The sequence below is a fragment of the Onychostruthus taczanowskii genome, unplaced genomic scaffold, assembly GCF_017590055.1.
Source record: "Onychostruthus taczanowskii isolate IOZ18803 unplaced genomic scaffold, ASM1759005v1 scaffold2, whole genome shotgun sequence".
Classification (NCBI taxonomy): Eukaryota; Metazoa; Chordata; class Aves; order Passeriformes; family Passeridae; genus Onychostruthus; species Onychostruthus taczanowskii.
Genome location: NW_024499239.1, coordinates 17,325,089 through 17,350,466, shown reverse-complemented (window position 1 = coordinate 17,350,466; position 25,378 = coordinate 17,325,089). Strand labels below are relative to the sequence as shown.

Sequence of the window (25,378 nt, the reverse complement as noted above, 5' to 3'; positions counted from 1 at the left end):
AAGAAAGGCAATGTGGTGCAGCAAAGAGCTACTCTCCAGCATGAGCTCGTGTGACTTTTTGTGAGAGCATATCTGAAGTGGTAGCAAAGCCTTCCACGGAACTTTCTGTGCCAAAGAGTGCCTGTATAAATTACACCAAAAAATAGAGAATGAATAAATGTATTTACTCCTCCTTTATACATAGGAAACAGATTTGGAGAGTCTAAGCCATCCAAACTGCAGGTTTGTATCTTTCTACAAGACATATGCAGTACCAGAATTCTGTGACTAAAAAAAGGTAACCTCTCCCAGCAGCAGTTTGAACATGTAGAATAAGTATCTGAACCCCCACAATTCAAAAAAATTCCTGCAACATGGGGTCTACCAATGGCTTCCAGGGGCCATTCTGCCATACCCTTGGGATTTGATTTCAAATGGCAGCAATCACATCTGTTCTGTCAGCATCTGGTTTAGGTCTTAAACACCCTATGAAGCAGCGGTTTGCCAGGACACTTGTCCCTTGGAGAGAGGAGCTAAGGACTGGAAAGACAGAAATTGTGTAAGATTATTTATGATCATTTATTCTGTCATGCCTTTGCTGTAGGACAATCTACAGAGGTGTTGCTGTTCTTGTCAGAATAATAAAATATGCCGTTGGAAGCAGCATTTGGAGAAGAAGCATTTGGAAAAATACATATTGTATAAGAGAGAAAAAAGCCAGAGGCAAAAAAAAAAAAAAGTATGAAAGGACAGAAACCTATCAGAAAGCATAAGTGTAATGGAAATAAAAATGCATGGGCACTAGCTTGGAAACAGTTTCCTTGAAATTCCAGTTTAATTTCTAAGAACATATCAACTATCACTAACTTTCAAAAATTATAAAAATTCTGTGGAGAAATGGGAAGGGTGGCACAGACAGACCTTTCACCTTTCTCATGGTCTAGAGAAGTATAACCACAGCATCACAAAACAGAAAGTCAGGTTCTGTAGAAAGATGACTTAAAAGAATCATAAAGAGGAACGAAGGAGCCTGAAGAGTGGTACAGGAGTTATGTGAAAGTCAGGTCAGGTAACAAGAAATGGAACGAAGCCAGGTCACTGCTGCCTATTTCTGTATGCCTGAAGGAGCACAGCCCTGACCTTAAGATGAAGAGGAGGGCATGTGAATGCCTCCCAAGGGCCACAGCACTGTGAAAAACACACTCTGCAACTGAGAGAAGGGAAAAAGAAATTTGGGAGAGCTGAAGGAAAACCTTAAAGTCAGTAAAGACTTAAAGTCACAGGCAGTGATGGTGCCTGAGATGAGCTGAACTTACAGCCCCAGGATTCCATCCTCAGTCATTTCAAGAGGTTGGGGATGTGCTCAAGGAGTCCCTTTCTCCTGGAACTCACTGTTCTTTGAGATACCAATCTGTGGGCCTGGGGCTGAAGGAAGCTGTATTATGCTTTCACTACATAAGTTGGGTCTGAGCAGAGATCACAGTACTGTGACACCTTACCAACCACTTCTCAGAGTCAGCCTCTGCAAGGTGCCCTGCACAATCACTAGGCCAGATGGGTCTGTACTAGCCTGTGCTCAAACATGGAAGCTGGGAAACCACTGCCAGAAGCAATCCAACCAAAGCACTGTATTTTTGGGATAGTCTTTAAACACGTTGTCATGCATTTTGCAACTTTAACATGTATTTGGTTGTGGGTGAAATCACCAAAAAGCCACCTGATGTTCTTTCTCATGGAGGATGAACCTGGCATTGTCTTTTCCCCTGGAAGGCTTTCCATATAATTTTCAGTGAAGCAGCTTTATTTTAGCTCTGATCATAAAACAAGAAAGTGTATGTTAGGATTTCCTGTAGGAGTTTTTCAGCAAAGTAGCTTCCAAACATGAATTTAAATAGGTAATGCATTGACCACATAATTACAGTGATTAATTTCTAATACTTTGTTCTTTTTAGCATTGCAGTGAACATAATAAAAAAAATTCTTAACATACTGCAGTGCTAGTAAAGAAAGATTGTTATACCTGTTAGGATTTTACATCTATTAGAATCTACAAATGTCTCACTGCAGGACTTATACATCAATGAGCTGTTTCATAAAACAAGATCAAACCCACACAAAACAATTAGACATGCACAAATACTTCTGTTTCTGTGTTCTTTATTAATTTGTATCTGTAATTAGTCCAGTTACACATAGAATCAATGTCATGTGCTGGTAAAAATCCAGACTTTCAATCCAGTACTCTTTTAGGCATGAAATTTGAATGTTAGAACAGAAAAAAATATTCTTCGTATCCATGCCATGATTTTCAAATATATATATATATATATATATATAAGTTTACACAAGTATCAATGTGTTTTCTCAGGAAAAATCAGGTGCTCATATTTACTGGTTTTTTCAGTGAGCAGTTATGGATAAATATTGCTCAGCAGAAGTTGCATGAGTCAGTGCAAAAACCTGCATACAGAAGACATGAGAAAGGAAAGAAAATGCTGAACTCCTCATTCTGTTTTTATCCAGTACCTGACTGGGAATTTATGTTATGACTATATATATGATTTATGAAATGAGACTGTTACAAGAATAAATGCCTAATACAAATCAGGGAGATTTATCACAGTGGTAAATCACCTCTAAAGGTGACAGAAACTTCATGTCCTAAGAACCACTAAAGGGAAAGGAACTCTCCCTGAGCCAGCAGCTCATCTTTCAATACCCACCCCAGCCAAGCCCTGGTGTGCTCAGGCAGGGGCCCCATGGCAGCCAGAGGCTTTCCAGCCCCACCAGAAGGATCACCCATGGCCACGCAGCCTAGTGACCTCCTGCAGCTCTCGCACCCCAAATTCTGCTCTACAGGGGGGAGTCTGGGAATCCCAAAAAGACTGATTAGGGCAAGGGCTCCCAGACTTTCAACTCCATGCTTTGAGACAAGGAGGCTTCAAAGTTTTGAGAAAACAAACAACTACCTTGCAACGATGTTCTGTTTTGGGGGGAAAAGAAGTCTGTGGAGCTCCAGATATGATCGAGCAATGTGGCTTTGTCTGCAAGGAAGGGCATGCAGGGAAGACTGACATATCCTAATAGGGTTGGGAGACAAAGTACTGTCCCAATGAAAGGTTTTGCTATTTGCAAGCCAAGGGACCTCTAGAGAGCAAATCTGGGAGAGAAGCAGTGGAAGTGAGACAAAACTCCTGGAAGAAAACTGCTGGAAAAACAACTCAATATTCTTCAGTGGGAGAGCAAAAGGCTGTTAGTTTCTGCCCAGACTTTAGTTATTTAAAAACCACAAACAAACAAACAAACCCCAACCTAACCAATGAACAAAACCCCCAGAAATGTACAACAAAACCCATGGGAAAATATACTTCAGGAATACTGCTAGGGAGACGTGCAATGCAGCTACTGAGTTTCTTCCATTTCTGTAGGTCTACAGATAGAATAAAAATTTTGCAAAATAGATATCTCAATCTTTATAAAGGTGTTCTGTCACCTGTTAGATTATTTTAACTTGTACTTTGTATTTGATTGAATAATACCCCACCAAATATGACATTACAGTCAGATATGACAGCTGTACTCCCAGCTAATCCTGCTGAGAGAACTGGGAACAGAAGGTGTGACAGGGGTGTACTGAGTCACAGCTTCATGCTACAGGCTTTTCTAGCTGTCTGCAGCTTTTATCCACAGGATAATTAAGTAAAACAGGCACTTTGTTTGTAGAAAATGGTACAGATCATTAACCACATTAATATGTACCATTTGAATCTTTTCTGCCTTAGATTAAAGGCCACTTGAGTAAAAGATATTTAAAGCAGTCTGCAGCAAACAAAAAGTGTAAATGATAAGACCAAACTAAAACACAAATAATACAAAATCTTGCAAACTCTGATATTATAATAAATAGTAAATTTATAATTATTAAGGGCTAGTTTTTAATTCAGTTTTGTGTGAAAGATTTTTTTTCATTGATTAATTGGCCTTTGGTTTAGCATCTATATAAAACCTATTTCAAGAGCATTTAGAAAGCCATTTCTGGAGGTATTCTCAACTCTGTTGGTGCAAGGCGACCCATATCATTCAGGGAAGATAAAACAAACTAAGCAATGGTGCAGAACAAAAATATTAATTCACTCTGTCCTAACTTCAGTAGTTAAAATGTTATTTCTTGGTTCTCATCAAATAATTTACACTAAAATGGTTGACACAAAACAACACGGATATTACATAAAACATAATAAATTACACAAAATTCTTTCTAGGTCCATTTAGGTAATTAGTTCTACAGCAGATATTCCATGCAAAAAACCACAATACCCTTATCTGAACCACGTGATAATTTCCTCTTCAGTGAAATTCTCCCCTCTCTTGAATATTAATTAGTGCATTTTCCTATAATTTTTACTTCCATAAGTCAGTGCACTCAAGCAGAATTTTATGAGCAATCCTTTACTGACTGAATCATTTTTCTCTGAAATTTTTTCAACAAAATATTTGTCATATAACTGATGAATCCAAATATGTTCAGTACTTTAAAGATATTTTTCTTTAGATGAGTTATAACAATTCCCTTTGAAATACAATTGTTGGCTGTAAACATAAGAAATATATTTAATCTTGAATTTATTTTAATTTCTTAATTTAATGTAATATTAAATTTTTTTTCCACTTTTACTGTAAGACAAAGCAGCAGTATGTAGGCCATTCTGAACAAAATGAATACATTGGTTTTTTGCTTTTCTTGGTAACAATTTCAGTCCATTGGGATATTTGGTAATTTTTTGGTTTTGGTATTTTTTTGTTATTATTGCTGTTAGATATGTTTTGATCTTGGCTTTTGTTTATAAAAACTGAACACCAACATTAAATTTCTCCTCTGGTTCTTGGCAACATTTCTTTTTGCTTCACAATTATAATGCTGCATAGCTACCAAAGAATAAAATGCAATTTAAAAAAATAAACTCAACTTATAACTACATAAACAGTTAATAGTCTTTTCAATGTTTCCGCCATATATTCAGATCCACCTTATAACATCACAAATCTAATTACAGCCCAACTTTCTGTTCTCTTTGAATATGAAGAACATTTTTTTTACTGAGCTATGACTGTGAGATTATATAATAGAATTAAATTTATAATTATTCTCAGTAACAATGATGATTAGGCACTTCTGTTCATATTAAATTGTTAAAACCAATTATCTCAATTATGAGAACAATGCTGAAAGAGTTTTTGCTATAATAAAAGCACAGAAGTGTCCCTTGTATATTCATCCACTATACAGAAGGAAGTAGTGTGGAAATACCCAAATTAAAGACTTGTGTTCACTCCTAGGTAAGAGAAATATTCATACAGTCACATCACTGTATGAGGACTGAAAAGAAGAAAAAACCCAACCCCTATCTATTCTAGGCTTATTACTTCAATGATAATATTCTGAAAGAAATATAAAACCATCAGACATGATTTCCTGTTAGGAATTCAAGTTCACAGACCATTAGCACAAAATGCTGTTGGTTGTGGACCTGCAAGCTAAAGAAATCTTGTAAAATCAGTATATTTTAAAAACAAATTATTCATGCGAGCAGTGCACAATTATGTAATTGTATAGCTGCATTCATCCTGAAGAATGCCAACAGTAAAAATCGTGGGTCAAATTTTCAGCTGGGACTGAAGAGTTGTCCCTGTCCTTCTCCTGTTTAAGATGGGTAACAGACCACGTCTTCACTGTTTATGATTTCTGGAAACTGCTGAAGTTTTTAGGACACATGGCCTCAAATGTCAGTAATTAAAGAAATTGGTGGCTGCTACAGGATGGTGACCAAGGTATGAGAAGCAGTAGTTGTAGAACTAAGATAATAACAAAAGAAAAAGATAAGATAATAATGTAAGATAAAAACAAAAAACAATTCCTTACTGTGACCAATAGGCAAAACAAATATAACAAATAGCAGTACTTGCTTGCTAACAAAGAGAAAAGGAAGAGAGACTCAGGAAGATGCTTTTTGACTAGAAGTACCAGCTGAAGACAGTAACAGTCTTGCTGTGATGAACAGTACAAGCCTTCTTTCTCATGAAACTCAGAAAGAAATCACATAAGCCATAACTCGCTGGTTCCAAAAAACTGAAGTTTCTGGAGTAGGACAGACAACATCTGGAGTTTTAAAGGAAGCAACTGCTTTGACTGTTGGCTTGGTCAAACTGGCACAGACTATCCTTGTTCATGTAGTCTCCTGACCTATTTTTTTCCTCTGAAAGTCTGTTACTGGTGTTTATTCATCTTTCTATGCAGTACCTTGGCTACCAAGAAACCCTGTCTGTACTCCAGAACAGTGCTCATTGCAACATTGAACCAACAAACTTCTGCATTTAGATCTTAGCCATGGAGATTAGTCAGAAATAGATGAGATGAACAGAAAACTTTTCTTTGCTGTGCATTGCACCTGGGAATAAGGAAAATAAAATATTTTAATTGCCTTACATTCATTAATTCTACATCTGCTGTTCTATATATTTATTAGTTTGCACTTTTGCAAGTATAACCACTTTCTACGAATTCACAGAAAAAAATAGGGGTTTTTTTGGTTTTGTTTTTTTTTACTAGGCTTTCCATATCCAATCCCTATTAATCTGAATAATGTACATAGGTCACTTATATAGCTTTGGAATAAATGTTTTATTTCATGGTTACATGGACCTCTAAAACACATGGGTGCATTTTTGCATCAGAAAATTTCTTCAGGGTTGGAGCCATCAGCAACTAATTAATGATCATTCAGGAAAAGCTGCTAGTTCAGGTAGGAGGAGTGCTGTCAAGTGTCAAAGCATTCACATTTTGAAAGCTTCAATTAAGATAATTTTTAAAATCTATTGTTAGCGGGATAAAGTTCATAAGTTTTCCTGCTGCTGAGAACTCCAGGTGTCACCTCCAGCAACTCCTTTATTCAACAGATACAATTACCTTTCAAATACTAGGGGTTCATTTTTCTTTGGAACTGCCACTAGTTATAAAGAATTTAAATCACTTTTGCTGCAGAACCGTTAAAAGCTACACATTTTTTCTATGCTGCTCTTTAAGAGAGAAGAATTCAAACAAAACGTAAAACAGGTATTAATCCCAAAATATATGTTGAATGACACTGTATTTAATATATTCAAGGGACATGTTATCCTCCCCCCCCCAAAAAAAATTCAATTAATATTGAGGGCAATTCTAGTCTTATTTCTTAACAGTCTAAAAAACTAGTTTGTTCACTCAAAGTAATCGAAAGACAAATTCTCAAGTACTTGACTTGGTAGAAGTAGTTGACAATACTCCTGCCCCCAGGGGTAGGCAGCAGCTTTTCCATTGCTGGAGAAAACCAGAGAAGGAAAGGCAAATGAGCCTCCTGGCTGTGCTGCACAGCCCACAGCTGTTAAAGGGCACTGACGTGGCAGGCTGTGATGAGGCTGCAGCTGGGAGGGCAAAACACCAATCCCAAGGACACCTTTTTGGATGGATGGCACCCGAGAGCAAGGGAGTGTCACAACAGGGCAGGGGATGGGGCCAGGGGTCTCAGAATATCTTCATCTGGGACTGGTATGTGCTGTCTGCAGGTTGTTACAAATTTCTGAACAGAACCATAACTCACATTTGGAGAATTTAACTGATATTTATGCAGTATATTTTAATTCTGCTTTATTCTTTAAATAAAGCCATACAACTATCAACAAGCCAAGCCTTTCCCTAAATACCTGGGAAAACTAAAGGTTATTTCTGCACAAATACCCTCTATATTCAATGCAGAAGCTACTTAGCATTATCAAAGAATACCTATCTGCTGGAAGATGTAAATGCTTCTAGAATAAAAAAAAAAAAAAAAAATTGAAAAATAACCAAACCTTTCAAACCTACAACTTTTAAACTAAATATAGAACATCATGGGTTTATTTGTTTCTTTTAACCGCATACACTTTTCTGGTACAGAGAGTGGGGGTTTTTTTGCATTCAAGAAAGCTCAAACTCTTTCTCAAAGTGGACTGGCATAATGCCTCTGTGGGAGGCCATGTGTGTTAGAAGTTCTTACATCCACTGTAAGTGGAGAAGCTAAAATATCACACAAAGCTTCTGTAAATGCCTATTTCAGGCAATAATATGCATGCTGCCTTTCACTGCAGTACTTTTATGTCTACATGTGTGCTATCATGCCTTTGGTTGTTTCAGATTCAAGAGCTGAATTTTATCTTCTTCACTCATGGCATTTCAGGCTGAACAAACCTCGTGACTTTCCAAGTGACCCTTTTGTGACAACAGCTCTGCTGTCAGTACAGCTGCACACTGGCATTCATAGTAAGGGCATGGACTGATTTAAACTTTAAATACCAAAGTATCTTTGATATGCCTCAGGGCACAGCAATGATTTCCTCTTAGTTTTCTTTTGTTTACCTTGTAATGTCAATTTAAAATGGTATTCAGTTGTATTCATTGTATTCAGCTGTGCTAGGGAAGATTTCACTCACATTCCATAAACCATGACAAATATTATAAAACTCTCAAGACATGCACAAGTGAAATATTTTTCTGGAATGGCCTGGTTTGTTGATATTTCTCAGCTGTGTTTGGAAATGCAATTGCTATAAAAAGTAACAACTGAAAAATGAAGATCTTGCTACCATAACACTACTATTTTTTTCAAACTCATCTGAGTTTGAATTTTACTGATTTCTGTTTCCTGTAATCACAGTGTGACTGGAAACATACCACTGCTCTGATTTTGTCATCCTTATGCATACTAAATAGAAACCTATTTTAAAAGCAGGAATTTAGGTAAAATCACAGACTCATGTTTGATCACACTAAATTCAAACTTATCTGTGCTACACTGAACTCAGCAGAGCTTCTGTGAGGAAATGCTACTTGTCCACAGAAATACTTACAGCATTCAAGACCAGAATAACTACTTCTGAGACATTACATAAGACCATAAAGCCAAAATGCCTGAAGCCACTGTGTATGACTTAGCCAGAGACTCCTGCTTTCTTCTCTCTAGTGCCACTGATTTAAAAACAGCAGATATTGACAGAAATTCAGTCAGGGGCTGCATTTTGTTGCAGCGACCCACTAGAAAATCCCTCTGGCCACATGTGCATCTTTGCAGACACCAAGGGCTTTAGACAGGTAGAAACAAGGTATGACTTTAAACAGAGGATTGAGCAGCTCACTTAGAGATAAATAAAGAACACAAGATTTGAAGATAAAGGAATCCAGGATCATATTAGATCATCGGTTCAAATACAATCCTTTCAGGCACTATTTAATTCTCAACCTTCTCTGCGAGACACTATGAAGTTATTCTGGATATTTTAATATATAAATCTATTTTCTTCACCTTCATGGTTTCTTCACCTTTTCAGTCCTTCTTTGCTAACTGCTGCCTGAGCAGTTTTGTGCTCCAACATAATGCTCTAAGTCATCTCAAAAATGATGGCACGATGCCTGACAACACAATGAGCATTTTTCACATTACAATACAGTGAGACAATGCATGACAATATGATGTATTAGGTCTTTAAGAAAACATGTAAAAGAATGTGCATACAGAATGTTCATATAAAACAATTTTTCAAATTACTTAGATAAAATATAATCAGCTATGTGGAAGTCTTCCATGTGATACTTAGAGATATTATATTTTTCCCTAGCTAACTGGCATTTTTCAGACATCCTTAAATCCTCATCCTGTTCTGAGTTTCTAAGCCTCTTTTTCTCTCCAGGTCATGCAGGCATATATGTCCCATTCTTAGAAATGGGCAAAATGCATAAGATTTCAGCAAAATCACTAATCTCAAACTTGAAGTGCCATGAAAATAACACAGATTTCTGACACAAAGATGCCTGGTGTTATCATGATGAGGCAATTGATAGAAAATCAACTCAGATTTTTGGAACTTCCATGAGTGTTACTGTTTGTTGTAATGAAAAGTAATTTTTCTTTTATTTCCAAAGGACTCCAAGGAACTCTCTGGGAGAAGGAGCATTACCATGTGCCTTCCTGTGCACACATGTGGCTGATCTCCCTCCCAGAGGTAGAGGTCAAAGGGTGGGCATCACACTTGTGCTGCACAAACACATTTTCCAGATCTTACTGCCACAATTAGGGTCTGGGGTTATTAATACGTATTTCCAGTAGTAAAATAAGTCCAGTGCACCATGTTTCCAGAACCAGCAAATTTGCAGAGATTTGAAAGCAACAATACTTATTCAGTTTCTGAAAGAAGGTGGTAAAAGAAGATTGTTTCAAAGCTAGGTATTTTATCAAAACAATACACCTCTTCCCATCCTTCCATTTAGTTAAAGACAGGCATCATGCCTAACCTCAGCCACCATGGTTTCCTGTCCCTTCTCTGCAGCAGTGCCTTCTCCACTTGTCAAAACTGGATGGAAAGGTGCTCCACTTTAACAGAATATGCTTCTAAGGAAGAAATACTAATAAATTACTTCACATAAAGATAATGCATGGAAATGCTTTATGCCAGGTTTCCAAGCTCTCAAGGTCTTGACTGTCTTTTTGTTACACTTATTTTCACTAGGAAGGTTATCTGGAAGTTCATGCCAATGTTTCTGTAATCCCCAATTAATCAATTGATCAGGTTTTTTCTCCACATGTTTCGCTATCTGGCACATCTTGACAGGTGGCAGAAAAGCCATTCTCTGGCTCAGAGGATGAACATATAATTGTTTTACATGAGTGGGAAAAACTTCAAAAATAAAACCTGCAAGCCCCTCATCGAAAAATGCTTGACAGACTCACTGACAAATGGGGTCAACATCCCTGCAGACAAATCAGGAAACTGAATGGAATGCATTCTGTGTCAGTTTTTGGGTGTTCAGTTCTTTTTAAAAATATGTGGCTGGTGGGTAAAATGGAACAATCTGCAGCAGGTTTTCTAAAACTACAACACACATTTTTCAATTCTCCCAGAAAAATAAAAAAAAATCACTTGCTGGCACAGCAACTGTTGTAAAGGTACAATGGGTGAATGGGGCATTCAAGAAAACAACTACTAATAAGCAGAACCTTCTCTTTTTTCTGTTTAAGCTGGATTTCAGACCATCTTTCCTTAAAGAGATTGATTCTGCAGGCACAGTTGAACATGAGTCCATGAAGAGGGAGCCAAACAGGTTTAACTGAGAAAGTAGGAAAAAATCTTAGTTTTCCCTTTTTGTTAAACATTAACTAAGGCAAAGTTAAAGAAGGAAGACATTTCAAATGTATCTAAACCTGTCTATCACTATCCAAATTTCCAAAAAACTGCACATTATTTACCCGTTCTGTAAAGGCCTTACAAATCAATGCATTTGCTCATGATGCATAACCCGAACAGCACAAATGCTCTCTGCAGATCCTGAAAATGTTCTTTTACTTTTTTTCTTTGATTTGTTTTCTCAGCTGCAATTCCCTCAGTTTTTTTCTTTTTACTTTTTGCTGGATGACAATTCTTCGTTTGTATCCTATTATCTGAAACAAGTCTTTGAAATGTATCCTCTATTTATTTCAGGGCCAGCAAATAACTTGTGTAAAATTAACCAAATAGGCACAATGAATCAACTGGCTGGGGCAGCATGGCTCCCTGATCTATAGAACAATTAATAATTTTCTTTCAGATCGCACATTGATTGTATTGAGCATAAGGGCCCCTTTAATTTTTAGAAAGTGAAAGCTTTCTGATGTTTGTCTTTTGACAAAAGTGATGAAGTACCAAACCACACACATGCCTGAACATACCTGTTGCTAGCATTACTGTTTCAGTCCTCAAAAATATCTGCAAGCTGAAAAGCCGAGTTCAGAAAAATGAAACCAATGAACACCCTCCACAGTTTACAGTGAGAGCTGATCCTTACTGTACAGGAGCAGATGGGACTCTTGCATATGCTATCAGAAAATGGTTTACACAACATCTAAGCTATCAATAAGGTATTAGATGTTTTAACAAGAGAGAAAATATTGTACATTTAAAGGCAATTTTATGCTCTAAAGAGTTAAAGCAGTATTTTTGTAAACTCATTTCCGAATGTTATTTGTTATCTTTAAATGAGATAATTTTTCCAAGTACCAATAGCTCAATGAACATAAACTGAATTTGTCCTAGCTTAAGATTTGTACCTATGGAATCATTACAAATTGTTTTTTGTAGTGTAACTACAAGAGGAATTAAGATATTGAGGATTAGTTGACAATTGTCCCTGTTTAACCGATACAAATTAATGGCAAAACTTCTACAAAAGGCTAGAAGTATTAAAAATATGCTTTATAATAAAGAATATATCTTAATTTTCTTGGGGAAAACCCCTTTTACCACCAGAAAGGTGGGAAAGTTATTCTTGAACTTCAGTCTTTTCTCACTAAACCATCAGAGTGCTATGAAACGACACGTAAATGTGAGATTTTCCTGCTAAAAGGGTGTCATAAAATATCACTGAGAAGTGGCAATAAGAAATAGCTGTTAATTCCAGAAAAATCTGTATTGATAAGGTAAAAATTTACAAGATCACAGAAAAGTTGAAAAGGAGGAAGAGAATCAGTTGCTCTGTTTCTGCAGGACCTAGAGGGTATCACACAAAAACTAACAAAGGATGTATGCATGAAAGGTGGTAGACATGTAGTTTTCTTTGTCAAAGAATACAAAAATTCTGCTGTTTGAGACAGAGATTTAACAAATCCGTGGGAAACTGTGAAAGTGTTAGAAGCCATGCCTCAGAAAGACCCTAAGCTGGAAAAAAAATGTGCATTGGTTCTCTAAAATTGTCTCAAACTGTTTGCCCTGTGCTCTGGACTCTTCCCTACAACCACTGCAATGGAGAAAAAGAGAAGTACCAACTATTCATTTTGATCTTTGTGTAGTCATTAAGGACTCAGTATCCTTGGCAGCCTGATCTACTACCTAGAATCAAAAAGCTTTTCCTTACAGTCTCTCTGCATCTTTCTTGTTTTGACACTTTCATTCTACCTCTCAAGCTCCTCACCAACAGGAGACTGGCTCTGCCATTGCAATACCCTTCTCACAGGCAGTGGCACTGCTCTTAGGTCCCCAAATCTGTCTCTTCTCAGGCTGGACAAGTCCAGTTCACCCAGTACCTTCTCACAGGTCTCCTGACACTGACATGTCCAATGGACTTGTCACAGGCTATTGATGTCTTTCCTGTACAAGGAAAGGGGGCCACAATTTGACACAGTAATTGCACTCAATTGTTGAGTTGTGCCTTGTGATACCAAAAGCAATGGATGCAAAGTGGACTTCTTGGTAATAATTTCTTTGTTCAGAAAAAAAATCTATATGTTCTCTTCTTATTCAATCATCTCAAAGCATTGCTAATAATGGAAGATACCCAGCTAGAAGGAAGTAAAGTAGTTCAGATCTCATAAGCTCCTCTAAGGAGAACAGAGAAGTTTCACTGAAGATAAATCAGCCTCTATCAAAGTCAGCTAAAATATTCCTATTGATTTGCAGAGATATCAGAATATGATTGTTCATGGCTTCTTCTCAACAGCTGAAGAGTCAATTACTGAGATTTTAATTAAAAGCAATTCAGTGTTAAGTGCTACCCAGATATTCCCATTATTGTCAGCTATGACAAATGTTTGAACACACAGAGGAAAGATGGAGAGGCCAACTAGGTAGCTGCTGATACACTATTAATGTTCTTTGGTTTTAACAGCACTGAGCACAGTGAAAAACTCAACAGAAGCTTTAATTTTAATGAATTTCTGTAGAAGGCAAGCAAGCAATTTCTAACAATAGCTGTTTGTCCTGGGTGTCTTTGCAGACACTTTGTTCCAAAGAGATTGTGAAGTGCAGCACAAATCATGAATAACATTAGTAAAGAGAAAGAATCTAAATGAGGAACTCTAAAACCCATTTTGAAGAATGGTGAGGTGAAGAAGAAAAGCAGAGGGTTAATCTTAATATGCTGGAAATATCACATGTAAGAACACATTGATTTGCATGTTCTAAAAATTGGTGGAACATATCTGTAATAGGGAAAAAACTTCAGTTTCAACTGAGATTTTAAAAAACCCCAATGGTAGATACTGCAAGTAACTGCACTTAAACCCTCTGAGCCACATAAAACACCAGAAGGAAGTTTTAAAAAAGTTTCAAGTCAACATTTGACATTCCTAAGGTATTTAAAATTCAAGAAAAGTTCTATTCCACAGAATTCTTTAACACCCACCCCCAAGATCTCAGTCTAAGAAACATATGTCAGCAGTACAGTGGACTTAGCTGAACCTGAGATTTGTCCTTACAGAAGGACAAAGGGATTGCTATTTTTTTTTCAGTATTTTCACAGTATTTTGCACAGAAATTAGTGACAAACTCTTTTCCCAGAAACAAGGGTAAAAGAAATATCTTGGTCTTCTCCCCATTTTTCCCTAAAGCAGCATATTTTTTTCTCAGCTTTTCAAAAGAGGATTGATGGAATTACAGCAGTATTTCATTAGAGTCACATCAAACATCAGCAACTCTTCCCCAAATAAACCACAATCAATCAATTAGACCACTTCAGTGGTGAAGATGTATAAACAGCTGATTAATGTTTAATGTCAAACTCCTTACAAAGAAAAAGAGGCAATAAATAGTACATGAAAAAACCCGCAAAAGCTCAAGGGAACAAAAGTCTTACTTCCTGGTTTACTGCCAAGGTGAAGTTTTGTACAACTGATTTGCTAGCATAATGCCAGTGCAAAAATACCTGTCCTCAGTTGCACAAAGAAACATGAAAAAATAGGTAAAGACATACCTGGTCCAATGCAGAACGATGCAATGATTGCAAGGATACAAAATATACTGAGGTAAGGAAGCCAATACACTGTGTTCTGGATGGATAAAAGACATTAATTTTAGATATATTGTACATATCACAAATACCTTTTAAAAATTTGCAGACAATAGACAGTGTTTTCCACGATTCTTGATCTATTTCAGAATTTAGTCCGGGGTTACTTTGGAAAATCACAGCATTTCTGTAGGACCTTATTAGATGTTTTGTTTTAAAGGCCTTGGTGTCTGTGAAATCCCTGTAGAGAAACACTAGACAAGCTACAGAGTCAGAACTCTAAAAAATCACAGCTTCTTGTGGTAGAGCTCAAGCCAGCCTGGAACACTGAACACTTCAGCACCTCCATCCACCTCAGGTATTTCAGTTGTGTTTAAAAAGAGCATCTAGGATGGCCCATAGGGCTTCAAAGTTCACCAGTCAAAGGCTTGGCTGAAGACTATGCACGACAGGCTGACATTTGGTAGGACAGCCCCGCATCTGAACCTTGGCAAAACATGGCAAAGCCACAGTCCAGGGCTCTTCAGATGTAATCTGATTTTGCAGACACGGAAGGCCATATATCCTAACTTTCCTCTACTTCTAAGTTGATTTTTCTCTACTGAGACTTCTAAGTATCAGGAATTTGAAATATGAAGAGAAATTCCTGTGGAGCTTGGAGGTTGCAGAACACTGTTTGATAATCATGTACTTGAATGTTTGATTCTAATAGTAATAGATGAGAAAAACCCATGGATGCCCATTTCTTTCTCTCTCCAACAGGTGGAGTTTTACTGCAGCAAAGTGTGAATATTTTTATTAGAATTTTGCTATTTTTGAAAAGTTTGTTAAGATACATGTAAGTGTATACCACCACCTTGAATGGCACTGTAAAAATATCCTTGCTAAAGAAAGTAATTAAGTGTTAAGGAGAGGCCCCCATTTTCTGATGTTTTTTCTCTTCTAGTCTGAGTTATTTCCTTAGTTATGTGGAAGCCATGGTCTCCTGGACATTAACATTAACCAAAAGGGTTGTAGATCTATCAAAATTACACAATCTAGGGTTCTTGTCTGGAAGCAAATCTGAGGTCTCTGAGAAGGAGAAGGTGAAAATATGGAGCAGATATAAATTTCTCTGAGATTAAGCCTATTTGTACCATGATCCTTTGTTCAAAGCAAATCTCTAATACTTTACAGATTGAGACCCTTTGAAAGAAGGTAAAACTGAAAGGCATTCAGAGTGCAGGGATTTAAAGTAGCTGAAGGTCCTCACACCCACCAGCTTGGCTTTAAAAGATCTGGAAAGGAATTTTTCACTCAGCATACAAAACATGCAATAATATCTCTCTTCAGGAGGAGAGCTGTCTTGCAGCTGTCCTGGCAGGTCTGTGAAGTAAAGCTTTATTGTCATGTACATTCAGGTAAATCAAGTAAAACTGCAGTGGCATGGCACATGCCTGCCAGTCAACCTGACCTACTGACTCCCTTCAAACAAGAAACAAGATTTGGAAGTCAGATTAGTGGCATCACACAGGAATCAAAACCAGCAGCAAAACACCCTGATGAAAGACCACCCAAACCCATGCCATTGCAAATGTCAGTTTTACTTCTCTAAAATCCCCAGGAACATAAACAAACCACATTATTCCATAGATGGAAGCTAAACAAGAAAAAGTATACAGGGCCAGAGTTTAAACATTTAATAAATAAAATATGATAATTTGAAACATCTAGGGAATTGAGTGCTAATAACATCTCATGTCTTAGAACCGTATCATCACAGAAACATATTGATTGAAAGAGACATTTAAAGCTTGTCTAGTTCCAATCCCCCTGCAATGAGCAGAGACATGTTCAACCAAATCAGTTTGTTCAGGGCCTGTTCAACATAGCCATGAATGTTTCCAGAGATGGGGCATCAACCATTTCTCTGGACAACCTCTTCCAACACTTCCCCACCCTCATTGCAAAACACTTCTTCCTAATACCTAATCTAAATTGACCCTGGTTTAGTCTAAAATTATTACCCCTTGTCCTATCACAAAAAGCCCTGCTAAAAAGTCTATTTTTATCTTCTAAGGCCATATGATCTCCAAAGGATAAGTCTTTATATTGCCTATACAAATACCAGAAAAGTAACTTGAAAGAAACATCAAATGTGGAAATTTTTCACTAAAAAATTCTAAACCTAAAATATGAATGACATATGAAGCATGAAAGAAATTTCAGAGAGAGTGAATTACAAAACAAAGATACACCCACAGAATATGGGTAAACTGTTTATTCAGCTATGAGTAAAACTGTCTTTCTAATAGTTCATCCTATGCATAAATCTTTGAATTAAGGAGTCGGAAAGTGAGAATGTGAGAAAGTCCCTATAGCTTTTTTAATGCAAAAGCTTTGAAGCAAACAGATTCATAAATTAGTATAAGAGACCTTTCTCTCCTCATGCCAAACTGATTAAAAGGATTGGCTCATGCAGGAATGTCAAGACAAACCAGTATCAAGCATGTTTAAAATAGGTAAAAGAGAGAGTAAAAATCCCTAGTGACCGTAGTGTTACCTGTAAGGTCAGGGAGACAGTGAGAACTGCAAAGAAGACGATCATCAGCCCAAAACCTCCGATGAGGAGAGGCCTGCGCCCAAGCCTTTCAATAACCAAGCCCTGGAAAACAAAAGGTGGCATTTGACCTTCTTGAGAAAATACTGAAGAACTTGGATCATGAAATCTGTTCTCCTAGTAAATATGAAGGTCAAAACTCAACCATTAATTGATTTTACACTGTTCATAAGCTATGACATTCATAATTGTGCTCACAATTATATTTACAAAATTTAACATGCTTGAAAAAACAAGTCAGCATGGTATCCTTATCTGAGAACACTGAAAAGTTGTTCATTGTTTGAATGACTAAATTTCTATGACAATGTTCTTACAATACATAATTTTAAAATGTCTGCATGTTGAAGTGAATTATAGTCTCTTGCTTTTGCCTTTTGACTCTCCTAATTTCAACATCTCTGTGAATTTAAGCTTAAGACATTTAAAACTTGAGATTTAAATACTTTTAGCATAAATTCCATCTTAATTAGACAAAAAATTTAATTTAAATTTCTTTTTTCTCAAATATAGAATAAGCATTTAGTTTTCAATTTGGATAATGAGTGTAATTAGAATATCCAACCAGAAGAAATCCATGCAGCAGAAAATTTTGCTCAGACAAGTGATTTTAACACTGGTACTTGTGCAGTTACACCCATTTGGAATTTGTATATAACATCTGAATATAAATCACAAATTCCAAATACTTATCTGCTAGAGAAAAACACAATGAAAAATTTCTTAAAAAGCTGCAACTTGAAACTCTGCTAGTCTGACTCATTAAAATAAGCTAATACGTATTTTGTCATAACAGCTGATGTACTTTTCATGTTGGTAACTACTAAAATTACTAATTACACTTGGCTTTCTTATAAGAAAAATAAGAGGATTTTATGAAGATTAAAATGTACCACTTCAAATAAGTTAAAATCAGAATCACAAAACTGTTTGCCATATCATTATTGACTGGTGACTGAATGTCATCTTCTGCACATCCTTTGAGGGAAAAATAAAATGGGCAACTGAAATGAAATCTGGAGTAATAGCCGTAATTCTGGGAAACAACACACATCACTCCACTGCCAGCATCTAGAAGAAATGTGTTAAAACAAAGTACAGAGACACCCACAGATGAAATGCCTTGAGAGGCAAGTGCTTCTCCCTCAGCCTGGAGTTTACCAGTGGATTTCAGGGCAGGCTTGTCTGTCCTAAACTCACGTTGATGTTGCACCCTGAGCTGAACTTCCTCACCAGAGATATGCTCTGCGGTGCTGCAGATCACTGAAAGCAGCTCTGTGGCAAGATTTTTCATTCTTTATTTCTTTAAATGGTGAAATATATTAATTTGGACAATTTGAAGCTTCTGTAATAGAATTATGGAATTTTAAATAGACCTGTACTGATATTAGTAAGATCTTATGAGGTCCAAATCTTTCAAAACTGCAATTGCTTAACTGTCAAGACCTCTACAAGATGGCAGTTATATCTCTTTATGATTAATAAATCCATCTTGCAAGCACACATGACCACACAGACACTGAACCAAGAGACAACTTTAATGGCTTTGAGGGATAAAAATATATAAATGTTGCACATGTAATTTGACATGTTGTGCAACTTCTCTTATTTTTTTCAATGCTGGATTGATGGTCATGATCAAGCCATCTTGGTGTTACACAGCTGAGGGATTTTGTATTAAAACAGGCTCAGGGATGATGCTTCTCTTAGAGGGAAAACGTTCAGAGATGCCTCTCATACAAAACATGGGAAAAATGTGATGTATAGTTTTCACTTGTAAAACTCAAAGCAAAACAAATTCCAGTAAAGAAGGACAGTTTGGACTTGGTCTTCCATAACAGCAAGTTTTCCTGGTGAAAGCAATGGTGGTTTTGAGGTTGTAAACAGACAACAACTTAATTTTTCAGTTATCATTATACAAATCCAAAACTTGTTCACTTGCAAAACCCACTAAGATGCTTATGACTCATAAGAAGTGGAAGATGATTCACCAGTTTCCAAGTATTTATAGTTCTGAATGCTCCACTGCTATGTACTGGTAACTGCTACCTATTGAAGATCTATAGCAAATCAAAATGTACTGTACAGTAGAATAAATGAAATAACAAGAAATCCAGTGAATGCTCAAGTACAGACAGAAGAACATTAGAACTCTTTTCTGTGATAACACCTGAGTTATGTGCCAGGCAGTGTAGGCTGATACTTGTTTCTGTGTGATCATAAACATGCATTTGTAGAAACCTTTACCCAGCCATGATGGTTGTCACAGCTAAAATCACTGAAAATGTGTAAAAAATATTGAAACCAAAATTCTCACAACACAAATGTTTCGTGATAAAAAGGCAACTGATATACAAACTACATTAACAGTTCACACAACTTACTTCTGTCTGTCAGGAAACACTTGTGAATAAAGTTAAAGATGCAAATGTCAACCTTTTCACTTGAGTCAGCTGCAGATACCAGGGCTGACATAATGAAAGCAGAGTGCATTAAAATAGATCAGACAAGCTTCTTTGGATAAAATGAATGTGCAAGCAAGTCCTGCAGTCCAAATGGGAGGTTGTTGCATACTATTCCCTACTTATATCCTGCCCCTAAATTATACTAAGCAAACCCTGTCAGGTTTTCTTGATGTCTCAGCTCTGTGAAGAAGTTTGCTCTATAAGTTAATGTCAAGAATAACCACACTTTCTTCCTCATGTATTTTGGATAAAGGCCTGAGTAAGACTCTGTGACTAGACTCAGACTTAACATGGCAAGCTAACACTGTGTTATTTCCATTTTAAATATCAGGATTAAAATGGATAACCTCATTTATATCACTCTATGACACTAGTATCAAGATATAAGATACTCTAGTATCTTGTACCCAGGAAAAGGAGAGGAACAGCAGACTGAGAATTATAAATTGAGGGGTTTTGATTCCTACTTTGACTAATATCCATTAGTCTACTGTATGAATTTTTCATTTTAAAACAAAAAAAAAGGGCTATTGTATTTAAGTACCTAAACTGGAATTTAGAGGCCTAGTATCAACTTTGAGCACAAAACCACATGGCTTAAATAAATATCTGTCTGCAAGGTTCTCACATCAATTTGTCTGCATCTGTATTAAAGCCATGACAGGATCTTATACAACTTCTGCAGGTACCTGTCTAAAGGTTACTCTCAGTAAAACATGGAATTGATTGCTACATTTCTAAGCTCAGTCTGAAGTTTGTGCAGTAAGGCATCCTTAATAAGCTTCACTTGGCAGTGAAATTTTGTGTTCACCAAAGATGCTCTTTAAAGATACTTCATACCTGCCAAGACCAGCACAGCCAGGACATAGCCCATGCAAGGACTTATCTTAGCCAGCCACTTTTGCCTCAGCAGCGCCTGGCAACGCCCCTAGGGCAGCACAAAAACACGCATTTCCTTATTCCTAATCTGTCCCTTCAGTAAACTGTAGATATTTCTGAAGCAAAGCTCCTTCTAGTGATGATTCAGTTGTTAAAAGTGTTAAGCTATCAAGTTTATGCTATAAAAGCCAGACTAGATCTCAACCCTGATCTGTGACAACTTATTGTGGCTGATGCTTTATTTTCTAATTATGGTATTTGAAGCCCTGATGCAGATTGATAAAAGAATTACTCAAACCCAATGCTTTTAATCCTCAGCAGCAGGAGACACATCTTTAAAACTTTCAATTTCTGAATATATCCTACAAAAGAATTTGTACTACACAAATGCAGCCCTTAACCATGGACACCTTGGTTCTTAGGAGTGGTGGGGTAAGGCAGACCTTCGTGGTGAAACTTTTTCTTCTGGAAGGCACTATACATTTACTTGCATTTACACATGCAGTCCTCATCTATTCAAAAATCCATGTGCATTAAAGCAATTAAAAAGAATAATGTCTACCTAAAAGCAATCTGTTGATCTCTTGTGGGCTAAGGCAGTGTGCATTAACACAGTCTCTCTCTGTAATCCACCCTGCAGACAAAATATGTCCCAATGCCTCTGGTCTTTGACAAGTACCATGATCTGAGATGCTGCTTGCCAATCTCTTTGCTACTGCTGTCTCTATCTGGGCTACTACAGACCAAGACATCACCTTCAAATTCTGGTAATCCTTGAGCAACAGCTTGTCAGGGTGAGGGGAGAAATAGGGGTAAATGCCATGTCTGCCGCATTCTTGCCCTCTCTACTTACATCCAACTGGAAATTATGGGTATGTGAAGGCTGATGTGAAGGGAACAATGTCACATGGGACTGAATTACAAGTCTTACTAAAAATCAGATTCTAACAGAACTTCCTAGGAACCCTCAAGATTCTAGCATTTATCACCTCATTTTTTTTTTTCACTTGCTAAGGCTGGCTGTTACTGGAACATATTTCTTTCTCTTCTGACCACAGTGGACCCAGAGTTTCAGTGGAGATATCTTGCATCATCCTGTGGAAACCATGAAGGAAATGTGTTGGAGATGACAACACCTATGGAAGTATCTGGAATACCCTTTATTTAAGATGCGCCATGCCCTTCTATATTGACACCTATTAACAGTAAAAGAAACAAAGAACCAGTCTAAGAGCCATTTGTCATGACATCCTAAAGCAGATTAAAATCATCTTGCTAAAGAAGGCTGGCTTCCCTGACTTCTGAGTGATACTGCAAAGGATTTCCTACATTCTTTTGTGGTCTAAAACTGCAATGTATTTTAACTCATTCCAGGCTTCACACAGCTTGTCTCTGTCACAGGCTTTTAGTAACACCTTCATGCATCATCCTATGGGAAATACTTAGGGCATAGTCTTCTCAATATAGTCACATCTACACTCTTTCTGTGAACACTATAAGAAAACCAAATTTGGTGCCACAGATGGCAAAATTGGATGTGGGATGCTTCATTTGAATAACATTCCCTTTTATTCGATGCTGGCTTCATGGAGGAGGGAAGGAATCTTTTCAGACATTTCCTTCTGTCTCCCCTTCCATTCACCCTGCTGCTGTGCTAAAGAAAGGCACTGCAAAATTATTCTCTTTCCCCACTGAGAGTAAGACAACAACTAAAATTAACCTGAATTACTAAAACTTAGAAAACAGCAAAAGTAATCAATCTGACTGAAGAATAACAAAGTTTGTGGTATGCCCTTACTTTAGAAGTTATAGAACAGATTTCAAATAAACACAGGGATTTATTTAGGTACATTCCACCCTGCTTCAAAGAATTGCATCACGTTAGGTGACTTACTTCTGTGTATGAATAGTAGTAAATCTATTCAGTATTTCATTCCAGAGGATAAAAAACTTCAGAAACAAACTGAAATTAATGGGCACCCCACTAAAAAGTAATTGTCTAGCCAACCCTCTAAATCAAATCTGTGTTAAGTACAATGGTGGAATTCTCTATCATTAACCAAAAAATATACCGAAAATTTATATTGTCTCCCTAGAGAGAAGCCAGGGCAGCAGGTATGCAATGCTATACATATTTAATGAAGTAAATTAGGAAGAGCTGGTGCAAGCAGACGTTGCAGCCAAATTATGCGAATGAAAGGAAAATTATGATGCATGTTTCATCTTTCAATGTCTTGTTTATATGGCTTTTGCTGGAAAGGAAGAGGGGTGGAGCTGTAGGCAAATCATGCTGCAAGTGGGTATATCAAGGGATCTGAGGCAATACAGAGCTATGAAAAGGATGGAATATTAATTGTCTTTCCTCATGGACCACATCAACATTATTACTGTTGTGCTCCTGCTTCCAAGAGACGTGTTAAAAGGAGAATTTCAAAAATTTTCACAGTTTCAGTATTTTATCTCCTAAATATTACCTTGGTTCTCCATGAAATACATCTCTATTTCACTGTTTTCTCTTGGCATTCATGATGGTCTCATCAATGGACGTCATCAATACCCAAGTATTCTTACTGAGGCTCAATCTCATGATCACATAATTTATGTGTAATGATCACAGATGGTGCCTAATTTCTAGTGGACATTTCCAATTAAGATGACATAAACTATACCTCTATAACTGTTTACCTTTACTGAAATCCTAGAGTTTATTGTGAGTAAAGTCTGGTTTCTGCTAGCAACCACGACATATTAAAAAATACCAGGAAAATTGAGTTCTCTTCTTCTTTTCTTTTGTTTCTTCCCTGAGTAGTATAAAAGGCAGGCACCTGGTTTAACATTTAAGGCTGTGAGAGAGATTTTTAAAAAAATGTCAAAAGGAGACATTGGGAGAGTTTGGGAGTGGGAGGAATCCCCTGTCCTCAGCACTAGGCATGAAAACTCAATGGGAACTAACTCGAATGAAGAAGCTGCAAAATCTTCAATGGAAAAACTAAATTCATGCTGTTGCTCCTTTAAACAACAGAAGTGGAACATTGATGTTTCCTTTAGACTAAGGAAATAAAATTAAGGCTAAAAAGGAGTATGTCCTGAACTGAGAATTTGAAAGGGAACAGGTGTATTGGTCCTTCAGCATTTCCAGAGGCAGAGCAGGTAGCATTAACAGAAAAATTACCAAAAAAAACCCCTCTTGAGTACAGAAAGTTAAAACACATACCAGGAGCCAAAGCATACCCATCCACTCATTATGTATGAAGAATGTGCTCCGAAGAAGCCCCACAAACTGACAGCACAGAAGGAATTGAAAAATAACAGACCCTATTTATAGAATGGCTTTAATATCATGGATTCATCTCCATGTAATTATCATCTGTTTCCACATAAAAGAGGTGTATTCTTCACTTAAATCAGTGGTAGACTGATCATTATTATTTTTCCATACATCTTAAACAAAGAACCATGTGTGCAGTATCACAAAGAAACTGTAAGAGGTAGGCACTTTCATATTTCTCTATTTCTACCTATTAAAATGAATCATAAAATAAAAGTCTCTTTAATTAAAAAAAAATTAGTAAAAACCAATTTTGTGGAAATTCACAAACATCAGAAGGTTATTTGTGACCCTGTAGAGTCCTTATGTCCTAGACTATAAGAAAACATGTCTGATAGCTGGATTTAGTTTAACATTTTGTAGGTCACAAGCGGTTACTCTGCCACTGAAAAGCACTCTTTTTCCAAAACCATTCTTCTGACATTTAAAAATGCTTGCTGCTGTGTTCAGTATTGTTCAAGTAGAATTGGTATAGAATATATGAAGAAAAAATTCCAACAAAGAAAGGACTACTGGCTTGTTTGCAGCTTTCCATTCCAAAGACTTCTCCCATTCCTTCTTATGTATTGCAGTGCAAACATGAATGTATTTCCTTTAGCAACTAATTGTGTAATCACCTACTAAAATTTGAAGTTTTAGTTTGCTCATTTAGTGTATTTTTCCCTAGTCCCAGTCCTGTCCATGGATGAGTTTTTCTATTAACACCTCCCTCTACATTCAGAGCAGAGCAAAGGACCTGCTGTGGAGCTCATGTGCTAGGAAAGGATGTCTGTTTGTCCTGAGTAAGGCAGCAGGACTGAACACCACGTGGGACTCCCCTGTTCTAGAGGCTGGCTTTACTGTTCCTCCTCCCTGGGCGGCTGTTCCTGCCAGCACACTGAACACTTGCAGCTGTGCTGTGCCGGGGCCTTCTCCAAACAGCACCACAGCTGCCAGCAGGCACACGAGAAGACTGAGATGTGAATGAACTGCTACCAGGTAAGGCTGTTCTACCAGGTGAGCTAATTTATGAGTCACCACTTAATATACTTTGGCCCTTTTTCTTTCTGCCTTCTTCCTCTTCATACGTACAAAGCACTGCAAGGCATATCAACTTTTTCTGTTCCTTTTATGGACCTAAAATTAAAGAGCATCTTAAAAATATTCCAAGAAAACAATTTGGTTTAGGATTAAAATTAGAAATAATATTTTGAATTGCATTATTAACCACTACACTTAATCAACATACTATTTTTTTAAATTTTAAGCTGTATAAGAAAAGAAAATCTAAAAATATTAAAATATCAAGCATGCTAATGGATTTTCATAGC

General features: G+C 37.0%; 1 protein-coding gene across 2 annotated transcripts in view; it reads right to left on the bottom strand.

Moving 5' to 3' along the window:
- The window catches only part of SLC2A9 (solute carrier family 2 member 9), a 76,537-nt gene that overhangs the window by 10,734 nt on the left and 40,425 nt on the right, over window positions 1–25,378 (bottom strand). For both annotated transcript variants that reach the window (XM_041402844.1, XM_041402845.1), the window contains exons 9-10: window positions 17,340–17,441; window positions 14,762–14,837 (exon numbers count right to left, since the gene is read on the bottom strand). In XM_041402844.1, coding sequence (XP_041258778.1) covers window positions 14,762–14,837; window positions 17,340–17,441 — 178 coding nt within the window. The remainder of the gene's footprint in view (window positions 1–14,761; window positions 14,838–17,339; window positions 17,442–25,378) is intronic.